Here is a 13,550-nt window from a genome sequence, read left to right as displayed (position 1 = left end):
AGCGGCTCCAACCCCCGCCGCTGCTGGCAGCGCCTCGTTCACTTCTCGGATCCCCACTGCATACAGATGGGGAGAGCAGCGGGGATTCAGAGAAGGAGGACAGGACATCGCGATCTACCAGGGATCGCTTTGCGATCAATGGTAGATTGCGATCGACCTAATGGGCACCCCCGATTTATTATATTGCTGGTTCGGCAATATATTAAATAGAATCTGGGCACCTGCCAGGTTTAAAGATGGCCACCGCGATTCGTAGCAGCAATCTTTAAAAACTTAACATTACTTTACAGTGACCTGCACCTGGAGTGTGCGGGTCACTGTAACCGGGACCTAGGCTCGCGTGCCACCAGAGGGGCCTCTGCATGCCCTCTGTGGCACACGTGCCATAGGTTCGCCACCGCTGCTGAAGACAATGCTGACAGCCATCTCCTCCTAGTAACTAGCTTTCCATTGGCTAAAACATAAATGTGTAAACCTGAAAATGCCTGAAAAAAACACAATGAAAAAATCTTTAAAATCACCTGAAAACACAAATTAAGGTCCAAAATGATAATAAGATGACAATAAAAATCAGAGGGCAGTTGGATGTGTTGGCACAATCAAACCACTATATGTATATGTATATATATATATATATTTTATCTACATGTTTAGAGGGCCTTACTGCATGGCTTAGATTTACCATTCATTATAATTGAAGTATTTATTTTTGTCCAGCGGGCATGCAAAAAATATTTCTTGTGGTATCAATAGCCATGTGTAGTATGGTAAACAGGCATTCACATTGGGACTGTGAAAACTCCTCTAAGGCAGGGGTAATCAACCTTGGCACTCCGGCTGTGGTGAAACTACAAATCCTATCATGCTTCTGACAGTTATGCTTTAGGCCAGCCTTTCTCAACCAGGATGCTGCCTGGCTTTATTATGGGTGTTGTCAAGTTTTTGAGCAGCGTCATGTGTGCTCATGGTGCAGGTAGTCCAGCCGCCAGCACTATGGAAACATATAAGACTTACCCAGGGCAGGTGGCATCCAGGAATGCCCCCAGCATTCAGGAGAGAATGGAAATTTCCCTCACCCAGACCTGCTCTGTTTCCCACTTTTTGCCATGTTGCTGCCGCTGCGCTGTGGTTCAGATTGATAGATAGGACTCTAATGGGAAGGTTAGACTGAGGACTCTGATGTGAAGGAGGGATGTCTGATATGAAGAATGACTTGTGAGGTAAGATGAGGACTCCTGATGTGACCAGGGGGCTTTTGAGCTGAAGGGGGCTCTAGATGTGAAATGGGGCTTCTGATGTGAAGGGGGGACTCTTATGTGAAGTGGAGTCTTGATGTGAAGGGATGGGACTCTGATGTGAATTGAATGGGGACTCTGATGTGAATTGGGACTCTTATGTGAAGGAAGGGGACTCTGATGTGAAGGGAGGGGACTCTGGTGTTAAGGGAGGGGACTTTGATGTGAAGGGATTGGGGACTCTGATATGAAGGGGGACTCTTATGTGAAGCGGGGCCATGATGTGAAGGGATGGTTTTCTGATGTAAATGGGGGACTTTTAAGTGAAAGGAGGATTCTAATGTGAAGTGGTGGGGGGCTTCTGATGTGAAAGGGAGATCTGATGTGAAGGTAGGAACCTAATGCCTTTTTTCTTTTTTTTTTGTATAGGGTTTACCTCTTGAAACCTATACAATACCCCTATCCAGGAAAGGGGTCTAGTATTGATTTTTTGGGGGGAGGGGGACAATTGTTTTTTAACAGGGGTGCCTTGAAATTTTGCATACTTTTGTAGGGTGTCATGACTGTAAAAAGGTTAAGAAATGCTGCCTTAGTTTTTCAGAGTCTTGCAATGCCTCCTGGGAATTGTAACTCAACAACAGCTGGAGTGCCCAGGTTGCCCGCCCTTGCTCTATGACGCATAGGTAACTTTCACATTATGACACTTCTATAGCTCTGGAAACAGCACAGTTAAGCATTCTCAATGGAAAGCTATTCCCATCTGTCAGCGGATACATGCATTCATTCCTGTAAGGTGTTAAACGCTTCTACTGTCTTCGGGAACTTCTGTTTGCTAGTTGTAAGTTTTATTTGCACAGGGTTTTCCGCCATGGGGTTAAGAAAACAAAGACGTCAGGAAAGCAAATACATTTAAAATATTAAGTGCAAACACAGTGCACATAGCGGTAATATGCCAATGAATATGAGTATAGAAGGGAAACAATGTATTAAATAAAAAACGGTTTATCATATAGCTTCACAATTGTGTAATAATTCAGAAGTAAGAAATATTTTAGTTGTATTGTATATGTTTTTTGGTAAAATTGTAGTCACAATCATAAGGTTACAGTAGTATTTTCCTCATATAATAATAATCACAAATGCATACCAGAAAAATCTGTTATCTTTACTACTTGATTTATAAGATTGTTCGTTAAAAAACTTTACATAGACAACTCAGCCTGTAATAATATATCGGTAATTATTTGCATATCCTTCCTTGTATGATGTCTGAAAATGATTTCCAGTTGATAAGGAAATGATGCTGTATATATACAGATCAGTGGAGATCATCTCTACATCCCGACAATTGGGATCCAGTGATTAGGTAAGACCACTAACAGATGGCAGTGAGAGTGACCTCACTGCAGTCATTAAAGTGACACTAAGCTCAGGAGTTAAATCTTAAAAATGCATTCAAGTACCTTAACTATTAACAAAAATGTATCTTGTTTGTGTATCACTCGGCTGTAGATCCTCAAATTGTCTCTGAATTCCTGCTGACACTAAGCTTCCTTCTGGAAGGTGGCTACTTTTGTTCCTCGTGGTCCCTGTGTGTGTTGTAAAGTAGCCACCACTCCAAGCTCGCTCCTGTTATGGACTACAGTGTCACTTTTAGTTTGCTAAATTGTATTGAGATTGTAGTCCATCATGGGGGTGAGCTTGGAGCGGTGGCTACTTTACAGCACACACAGGGACCATGGGGAACAAAAGTAGCCACCCTCCAGAAGGAAGGGCAGTGTCAGCACCAATTCAGAGATGATTTGAGGATCTACAGTAATACACAAATAAGATACATTTTTGTTAATAGTTAAGTTACTTGAATGCATTTTTAAGGTTTAACTCCTGAGCTTAGTGTCACTGTAAGCCTGACTTGCATGTTTTCAACAGAACTTGATGAGCATGTGATATGTAAACCCATGGGAAACCTACTTGGCTGGCACATTTAACATGATATTGCAGAGTAAATATAGTGGAAGCTTACCATCCACATAATGATAAATGAATAATCAATCATAGATTTGATACATTTCTAATGTACTTAAGCATGAAAGCAATTGTTATTCAGATCACAGATCAAGGTCAGTTTTGGCATACTTAATTGGATGTTGTGCCAGGACAACATATGGTCATTGGATTGCCCATTTAAAGCCTATTTCCAGGGAGAAAACTCTTGTAGACTACCCCCACACTGCAATGGATAATTGTGCATTAATGTCTAGGGGAGCTGTGTCAAGGACTTTTACTTACCTGATCCCTTCTCCTCCGGCAGTTAGTGCTCACTTTGTCCCTCCTACCCTCTGGCTTGTGGACTGTCCCTGGGCATCCTCATGTATAATGTAAGATTATGGGCCCTACATTCTATGTGATGACATCAGTGCTCATCCAAATGTCGGAGTGAAGGGGGAAAGAGGCTGAGGGATCCAGTCTTGGAGCCTGTGGAAACGGGGATCAGGTACGTAAAAGTCCATTATACAATACCCTGAGACATAAGTGAGCAGTTAAGCCTTGTAGTGCCCGACTACAAGGGAAGTTGTTTTTGTTCTTTCCTTCTGATGGATTTCAATGCAACTAATTTTTGAAAGAGCCAATTGCATTGTAGAATCGATCATTATATCAAACAAATGTACAGGTTTTTTGTACATGACTTGGTACAAAGTCATGACCTCTTCCCATACCTAGTCAAAGAAAATCTTATGCCGTCCATACATTTGTTAGATAGAATGATCTATTCTACGAAGCAATTGGATCTTTTAGAAATCGATTAATTAGATGCTAGATTAAGGTGATGAGGACCTCTTACTTAAGAGAATTAGCTAGTTGCTACAAAAAGGATGATAAACAATTGAGAAACAGTATCAGATACAAGTTTTTCCTTCAAATGACCTCAGCAGATTAATGTTCATTAGAGGAATTAAGACTCTAATTACCTGTATCAGGCTGCAGAGGAGTGCTGTGAATGATATATGAGATGCACCTTACCTTGCCCTGTGCTCACAGCTCCATAAGGATGCTTTCTCTTCACTGCCAGGACCGGCACAGCCACTTCTATAGAGTTGTGTTTGCATTCATGTCTCCGTCTTATTGGGACTACGTTACTAGGTTACCATTTTCCTCACAACAACCTGACAACCCCCTCCTCTCTTTTCTGTGCCAGTGGACATGCAGTGTGACATTGGCAGGTCTCCTTACTCGCTTCAGTGTTTCATAACTTCCAAAGACAATCCTCACCAATGGAGAAATAATTTGGATATACACTTGGAGATTGTCATTAGGGTTCTAATGATTTCAAACATTACTTCTGAACAAATAATGCAATAGAATAAAAAAAACAGCTTGATACACAGATAGAATGCAAAGAAGGAAACTGGTTTAGCTGCCAAAGATTTGTATTTCTGACTATCCGATCCCAAGACTTACACAGCCACATCTCACAGCCAGATGACACCACTTACAGTAAGGAATACAGTGGTGTCCTCAGCCTTCTGATTGAACAGTAAAGGAGAAGCAGCAGATCGATGACATCATCCTTCTACTCACTCTGCTCTCCATCTATCAGCATGCTCCTTGACTCCCAGACCACCCTTTCTCTCCCCTAGCCTAAGTCCTGCTGTAAAGGAAAACAGCAGTCAAATTCATGTACACCAGCTGCATTGCAAAAAAAAAAATTTAATGCTTTAATGATGAAAAACAGGGCTGCAATAAGATGTGTTTTTCATATCTACCTGGACTTCGTAATCTTAATTAGAGAAAGAGTTGTGGGTCTATAATTAAAATACTATATACACACAAATATATATATATACACACATATATAGATACACACACACACACATATATATATATATACTATATATATTATGAACTTTGCACGATATTCTAATTATTCGAGTTTCACCTGTATATATTCATAGCTATGATGCACTTCTACATACCTGAGATGGTATGTTTAATAAATCCCTGTTCTTTTTAAAGAGGACTTGCCATTGAAAAATGTTTTTCATATAGGGAGCCCCCTTGAAATAGCAATAAAAAAAATAACCACCCAGGTCCTTACACACTTATGCACGGATGGTTCTTGCCATCATTGCCATGTGCCTTTCTTTGCAGCACTGTGGTTGCGTTTCTTTCCACATTGGAAAATGCTCTCTCACCTGGTTCAGATTTTTAGGTCTCCTTCCCCTTATAGGATTCCACTGGATATGCCTTTACATGCGCGCTTCCACTGGTACTACGTACGCTTCTCCTTCTTCTACCTGCATTCATAGAGTACAAATCCACCCCCCTGATCCAACCTCCTCCAAGCGAGTGATTGATCGCACAGCTCCAAACTACGCTGTCCTTAGTACAAGCTTGATGTAACATAATCAGGGTGTGCGCTCTCCTAACCACAAGTTCAGGAAAGCCGTGCTTTGGGACTTTGCATACAGAGGAAGGAAAATATTTAATGGAGATTGCTTTACATGCTTCCTAGGATACATTGGGGTAGAAAACGTAGAGCGCTTAGTACTTCTTTAAGTTAGCATGTATGTAAGAAATTGAAAAATTGATCCAAACCAGTTGCAAAAGGGTTACATTATCAGTCCACTAAAAAGTGATATTTTAGCTCTAGGTGTAGCCTGGTGGGCTTAGTCAGCCCCTGGTTTCCTACATGTCTCAGCTACTGCAATGTTGAGATCCGCCTGTCATAATTACATAATATAATTATTATCCTGTTTACCTAGGAGTTTTGGGTATTTCTGGCCACCTTTACATATTCCAGCTTCTCCTATTGCATCCTCCATAATGTAAAATAAATGCAAATCCAACAGGAAGAGTGAGAACCCTTTAAAATGCCCACAGCACAAGGATCCGACTAACAAGTTTCCAGAAAGATATAACAAACACATAAGAAATGGGGGTAATTGCTCAAAATGGATTTTTCAGGCAGGCCTTCTACTCAGGGAATTACGCCAAACAGTAATTCATGTCAATGGGCAATTTTAGATCTTTTGCTTTGCATAGTTACAGTCCTTAAAAGTTTGCAAGTAGTGTGTATATTCTACAAGAGATGCAGTTATAAGTTAAACAATAAACACATATATGAATAAAAATTAACTAGCATATTACTCTTGCATAAAGGTAGGCATTCCTGGAAAACATTAGGATGTGCTTGTTCCTTGACATCCTTGCGGGAGGTTGGGATTTGGAACATGCTCATCTAAAGGGAAGAGCAGATTCCTTTCAATCCGTATGTCTGTATGCCAGTACATTTACTGCAGGGGTCCCCAACTTACAAGGTATAGGGGGCCTCAAATGTGTCCCCTGCTGTCTACAGCGGGCCGCATATAATATTTATTATATGTAATGCTACTGAAGCCTTACTAAAGGAAATTGACTGGTCATAGATTGTTCTACAGGAGTGGTTGGAGACTGCAGTCATGCTATAGAAGATAGTCAGAGATGAGGGACATGTTACATGAAACTGCTGGAGATTACTGTTATTAAAGGCCCCTTTACAAAGTAATGCTTCCAATCCTGACTGCTGGGGCCCAAGGGCTCCACCTCAAAAAACAAAAGGCCCCATGTAGCCCTCAGGTTGTTCACCAGGGAATAACTGTGCATGCAGCTATACTATGCCTGAGCAGCTTGTATTACCATCAGACAGAACATTTGAACTGGCAAAACCCTTGAGATTTCCAGTACAGCAAGTAAAAGGTTATATTTATATACAAAATAAAACACAAGCACCAGCAGCATGTATCCGGGATGAAAGGAAAGGAGATAATCTTCAATGGTCAATGTAATACACTTTCGAGGCTGCTCTCGCTGGTTTAGGGAAACCTCAAAGCTGAAATACAAAACACAGAGAGTGCCTCCATCACGTAAAAACTTTTAAATAACACAGGATAAAAACAGCTGAAATGGTACTCACAAAGGTAGAGTTTTAACAGACATGGAAAATCATATGTGATAGAGTTAGCCAGCCGGCTATCAGTCCTTTCTGATTGACGCGTTTCTGAGGTCACGCCTCCTTCATCAGGGTTCTTAAAAAGAACAACCTCACCACCCTGATACTCACCTTCCCTAAACTCCTTTGCCACTCTATTCATCTGTCAGAGTCAGGGGTCCAAAATCTGTGTATGCTCCGTTTCAGTTGGTGTCAGAGCTTACACATGGTTAATGACTTCTTCCCTTCCCGCACATGACAGTCATTGGGCCTGGTGATTGACAACCAATCATACCCAGAAAGAAGTGCAATGGCGCAGTAGGAGAGCATGGTGAAAGAAAGTATCGGCAGATGGGGGGTTATTCTTACAAGAGAAAATGCCACGTTGTCCTACATGGGCAAAGTGACAGATTCCCTTTAAGATGTCTTAAAGGAATAGTTTTTCTTTCAAAGGGATTTCTAGACCTTTAATAATAGCTGTGTGTACAATACACAGAACATGATAGAACGTTATAACTGCTTTCATCTACAAGTAATATGCACCACTCCTGATGTGTTGCTTTAACGGATAGTGTCCCTGTCTGCATTACTGCTTTGTAAAACATGTAAAATATCTTCAACATGTTTCTGTTTTATTATTTACAGATACTTGCTGCTCCTGTTTGACAAACGTATCAGTCAATAAAAGCTGTCTGCAGGAGGTATACTACCACATGCTGACTTCCAGCTTCACAGATTGCTGGATTGTTAATAGAAGTGCTGTATAAACAAGCTGTAATTAGAGATGATCATTCTATCTAGGCGAGTTTTCCATTTACTGGTTCTTCTTGAAAGCCAAAGAACATAAAATAATACAAATCACTGTTGCATTTAAAGTGGACCTCAACTGAAAAAGTTAAAATCTGCTATATGGACAAAAAGTAGGCGTGATATATGACTTGTAGTAGTGTGGTACCTTTCACCTTTATGCTTTGCTATGTTTATGACAAAATAGGATCTACAGTAGAAGTGGGAGTAAAACTGTTACCATCATTGGTGTCATTGGCAGCAATAATAACTATCAGAGTTGGTGTCAGTGGTCGCAATAATAAACCCCAGAACTGGTGCCAGTGACCACAATAATAAATAGGGATGCAGCTGAATTTCGGCTGCCAAAACATATCCTGTTCATTTATAACAGGGGATGCCCCTGATATTTCCCTAGAGCCCCCGACAGTAAAGTGAAAAAAAATAAAAATAAATAAATAAATATAAAAAAATTAAAAAGTGTATATAATAAAAAATATTTAAGAAAAATGTAAAAAGGTTAGAAAAAATATATTTTTGGTTTCGGCCTGACTTTTTTAAAATTTTCAGTTAAAAATGTTTTGTTTCGGTGCACCTCTAACTACCCCTAGCATTGGTGTTCAGTGATTGTACTTACCTAAGCAAACTCTCCCACACTGCTGCTTCCCTCCTTATCAGGCTGGAACTATACTTTTACCATTGGGCGAAGATTTACTGTGGTCTGACAGTTATTTTAGTGCTGTGTACACCCCATTGCCACTTTGCATTGTTGCCACGAATCCTGCGAGACGGCCCATGGGATATATTCACTGCTGGATAGGGGAATAAAAAGCCATGAGAGAGCAGTATTCAGTATCACATGTATTGAAAGTATAGCCAAAGTTTTGGTGAACATATACTCACATTCATAAGGTTGTTGGATACCCGTCCTAGGGTAACCCAACCTAATTCAGCGAATGTAGAGAATATGACTGACTCCTTGCAGAATATGGGCAGTTGCACTCAATTCTGGTCAGGGTTTTCTGGAAATTCCTACACTTCACCTAGTTGCGATCATCTTCAAATGAATAATGACAGAAGAAATAGGGCCCCCGAAAAAGAACCAATGTGTGGTCATCAGATGTGCTCATTAGATAGGTGCTTCCAATAGATTCTGCAAGAAAGTTGATTTTACTGATCACAAGAACAGGGTAAATAACACCATCAAGACTCTTTGGTGGCCACTTCACCAGCAAAAGGTATACAGGAAGAACATATATACAAATATGAATATAATTGTTTTTAGGGTGAATCTCATTGCATTTTTGTGTATATAGCTTTCAGCCATTTCACCCATTAGAGTCATCCCTAAAATGATGTTATTCACATTTTTATGCATTTTCATGCAGTGTACTGTGCAGCTTCTCCTGACAATGTAGCCACCAGAGAACTACGAAAGACGCGTTGATGATGTCTTTTAACTTGTTCTTGAGATCAATAAAATCAACCTTCCTGAAGAATCTATTTGGAAGCACCTAATTATTTCATGAGCACCTCTGCTTACTGCACATTGGTTCCTTTTTTGGGGCCCTATTTCCTCTACCATGCAGTCGCACATCGAGACTGAGACACCGCTGTCATGTTGTCACCGGCTCGACATGCGGCTGTCACATTACTACAGATGACTCATTGCTGTGAAATTAGCATATATTCACACATGGCATAACTCAATATTAGCATAGGCTCAAGGTACTGTTCCCTGTGTGCTCTGCATGTTGAGTAAGCAGACTCCAAGCTCCTGTCTTGAACTCACTGCAGCACACCCAAACAGGGGTCATCAGCAGAGAATGAGCTATACACAGAAAGTCATGACTCCGCAGACTTAGCAACGGTGGTGTACCTATTATTTGGGGTCACATTTGGGGAGTGATACTCCTCGCTAGAGAGGCAGGCATGACATTGATATGAAGAAATCACAGCCCTTTTTATTTAATTTTCAGGCCACGTAATCGGGGCTCAGTGGAGGATCCTCTGGTGGGTCAGTTTGACGCAGTACAGTGGTATTTACTCATTTAAATGTACAGCCATGTGCTCCCAATCATAGATGTCTCCTCACGGGGACTATCGTGGGTGTTATATGGAGGTTTTGATTGTATATTCAGATAGAGGGGTTTACCACAAATTTTATAATGTAGCCAATCAATGTCTAACACACACATGTGTGAGGATCAATCCAGCCTACATCAATGTCATGTAGATGCCTCTAGTCCCAAGCTTAGCTGACACAAGTCCCCAAATATGGCTAAAATCGTTTTTGAGGTTTATTTTTAGGAATGTTGGTTCCGTACTGTACTGTTATATTGCTTGCAAACATAACTGCGCCTGAAAACATTAAATCAGTAAACTGTAGATCTTTCTTCCTATCAGCATGCTCCTTGTTTTCCACATGTGCAGTGCAGTCCAACTAATTGGCTCCTTGTGCTGTTTCCTAGGCTACCAGACTGAACTTCATTGCACAGGATTTACTCCCACAAAAAGCATAGCAGAGCTGCTTAGTCCTTGTCATCTCCTTCCCTCCGTTCTCGTCTACCTAACCTAACATTATCACAATGCCTGCCACTACTTGTTTATTTGTTTTCTATCTATGAGGTAATTTTCTCTTGAAATCCTGGTAAACACAGTGACATACATTATGGTTTGTTAGAAAACCGCTGCTGGTTGGGTGTAAAGCAGGTTTGCACGTACCATGCAGCCTTTTATAGGCCAGACACTTAATGTTTGCATGTAAAACATTGACACACTCAGACGTCTATATTTATTTCCAAGGTTATCACATCTTTTTGTTTACATTTATCTAACAACAATTGTCCTAAATCTTGTTTGATCACATCACGTTTGCTAAATGAAAGATTGAATATAAACAATGAATCATTCTTACATGCTAATGTTTCAGCAGCAAGCTGTATTTTGTCTTTTCACTTTATATGTGGTACTGTGGGGGATCCCTGAGGAATAATAGTCATCTTCTGGGTCATGGGCAGGGTACTTTTCCCTTTTAGGCCTTGCTCACATGGGTGGCATGGGGGAGGTAAAGCCAGGTGGTTGATCTGTGGCTTTACTGTAACCCAGCCACCCACTGCAATGTTAGCACTGTGGGTAAATAGTGCTGTAATCATTGAATGGGTCTGTGCCACAACCAAGTGGGTACATTGTTGTGGTGTGGTATTGCAGTATCAAATTCCCATTGGGATGAAAAAAAACCTGCATTCAGTAGGAGGCAGTATCGCCTCCTGAATGCTGGGCACCTGTGACCCAAACGCCCACTGCGGATCGCTTTTCAAAGGGCGGTGAAGGCTGCACCATACTAAGAGTGCTGGTTCAGAAACTCTAGAACAGAGGTAGGCAACCTCTGCACTCCAGCTTTTAGGGATGCACCGATACCGACAATAGTATTGGTGCCGATACCGAGTATTTGGCCGAGTACTTCTACTTTCGGACAAAACAAATGCAGTTTTTTTCTCTCATCACATCTCCTTCTCTTTGCCAACAAAAGCTCACCACACACGTTACAATCTGTTTGTACATTATTCTTTAGGTCTACCAACAAGTCTGTAGTACAAGGGACGCCTGACAAATTGTTTGGCTGGATTAGGTAGCTCCTCATCTTAGGGAAAAGTAAAGCTTATTTGTATAAAGAGTGTAATGTGTATGATGACCATAGGCGTGCGCAGTCTATTGCATTAGGGTGTGCACACAAAAGTCCAAACATTCACATATATATAATACATACGTACATACATATACTGCATACATACACACACACACACACACACACACACACACACCGTGTGTGTATGTATCCCCGGCTACAGATGCATCCCCGGCTTCCCCTCTCTTCAACTGTCCCTTGCCTCTTCCAGCAGGGGTGCAGTAATGAAACAGTGAGCCTGACCACCCGCCTGGCTTAATGATTGGATGGGAAGCCGCAGTCACGCTCCCTAGCAGCTTCCCAGGCACCGAGGACTGCGACTATTAGGTCAGGAATGTAAGAGGCAAGTGCTGCTGCTACGCTCTGTATCGCTGAGCCGGTCACAGACAGATCTCTCCACCAGCTCAGTGAATAAAAAGAGGGTGCGGTTTCGGTGTTGCATTCTGGGTGATTAGGGAAGGGGCCACCATTAGTCATGGGGCCACAAACCCGACCAAGCCCCTCCCTCACCCCGCACCGTGCGGTGCAAAAAAGTAGTGCTGTGAGGTAGGTTGTCACTAGGTGAACCTGCCCTAAGTAGCGGTCACATTAGATACCAGGATAGCATGGTTGCCGAAATGTAAAAACATTTCCAGGGACACTTTTTTTTTTTGCTGTGGGTCCCACTAGCCAGTGTAAGTGGAGAATGTACTTTAATTTGGGGCAGGGTATTCATTTAAAATGGGCATGGTGCTACAAGTGGCATATCGTTAACCTATTGTAAAATTTTATTTTAAAACACTGTATATATAGGAAGATTAATCATAATAATCAGAGATGATATACAGCTAAGGAGGTATTGTTCATTAGTAAAATATTTATGTATTTATTTAGCTTGTTACAACTTTCACAATATATTTAAAGTGTGACAACCCAGCAGGCCCAGAATACAGTGATGGCATTTTAATTTTACCCATCTGAAATGTTTGTTTCATTTTGTCGACTCAATCTTCAGTAGAGAAAATTGCAATGTATTTTCATCAGAGTTTTAGTACTATTAACTTAGTTTTTGTCACTGAAAAAATGCAGCTGAGAAATAATATGATGAAAATTTTTAGTCACCGAAATTAACACTGTGGTGCACATTCCAGGAATGCCAGAGATGAGGGACACAGCAATCCCTGAACTGAGCTGTGGATGCGCTCTACAGCTGCTGACATCTCTGCCAGGCCTTCTTGAGTTGCACACACTGCCTGATCCCCCTATTGCTTGCCCTGGCTGTGTGGATACCACCGATCTGGTAAAGTTTGTAGCTATGTGACAGCTGCAGGGGAGGAGCCTAAGCCCCACCACCTGCTTTCAAGCCGAGCCTGGCCCACCTGCTGACCTGATGGGGTCCAGCAGAACCCCCCTATTGGTGCCCTTGGCACACCCAGTGTGCATGCCTATGGTGTCATCTGTGGGAATTAATTAGAGAACACCAAACTCATCTCTACCATCACCTTTCATCACTGGCACCTCAAGCCCATTTAAACCAGTAATATCCCATTCTTTCCTGCCAGTTAGAACTTATGGTGACATAACCAGCACTGGGCAACTCCCAAGAGCCTGTGTGCATACAGTACCTGCTGCCTTGGAGGCTGAAGTGAGCAGCTCCTGAATGCTATACTAATTGTACATCACCTTTCCCATCAGTGGACTCTTCTTCCCCTTGTAGCACTCCTATCCACCCATTCCAGAAACATTGCATTGTGGTTACTTATAACAGGCTGTATAATCCCATTTCTTCAAATCTTTGAGATTGTTTCCAACATATTTTGCATCTGGATGCATATTTAGCTTCTTTTGTATAATTTATAAGGTTTGGTCGTTTTTCTTTTTTCTGATTTATAAA

General features: G+C 41.5%; 1 protein-coding gene across 2 annotated transcripts in view; it reads right to left on the bottom strand.

The window, feature by feature from the left end:
* The window catches only part of TBATA (thymus, brain and testes associated), a 22,408-nt gene extending 18,049 nt beyond the window's left edge, over window positions 1-4,359 (bottom strand). For both annotated transcript variants that reach the window (XM_018575000.1, XM_018574995.1), the window contains exon 1: window positions 4,262-4,359. In XM_018575000.1, coding sequence (XP_018430502.1) covers window positions 4,262-4,342 — 81 coding nt within the window. In that variant the 5' untranslated portion in view covers window positions 4,343-4,359. The remainder of the gene's footprint in view (window positions 1-4,261) is intronic.
* Between the last annotated feature and the right edge of the window lie 9,191 nt (window positions 4,360-13,550).

This window comes from Nanorana parkeri, unplaced genomic scaffold (genome assembly GCF_000935625.1).
Source record: "Nanorana parkeri isolate BGI_ZX_2015 unplaced genomic scaffold, ASM93562v1 scaffold51, whole genome shotgun sequence".
Classification (NCBI taxonomy): Eukaryota; Metazoa; Chordata; class Amphibia; order Anura; family Dicroglossidae; genus Nanorana; species Nanorana parkeri.
This window is presented reverse-complemented; position numbering and strand designations above follow the sequence as displayed.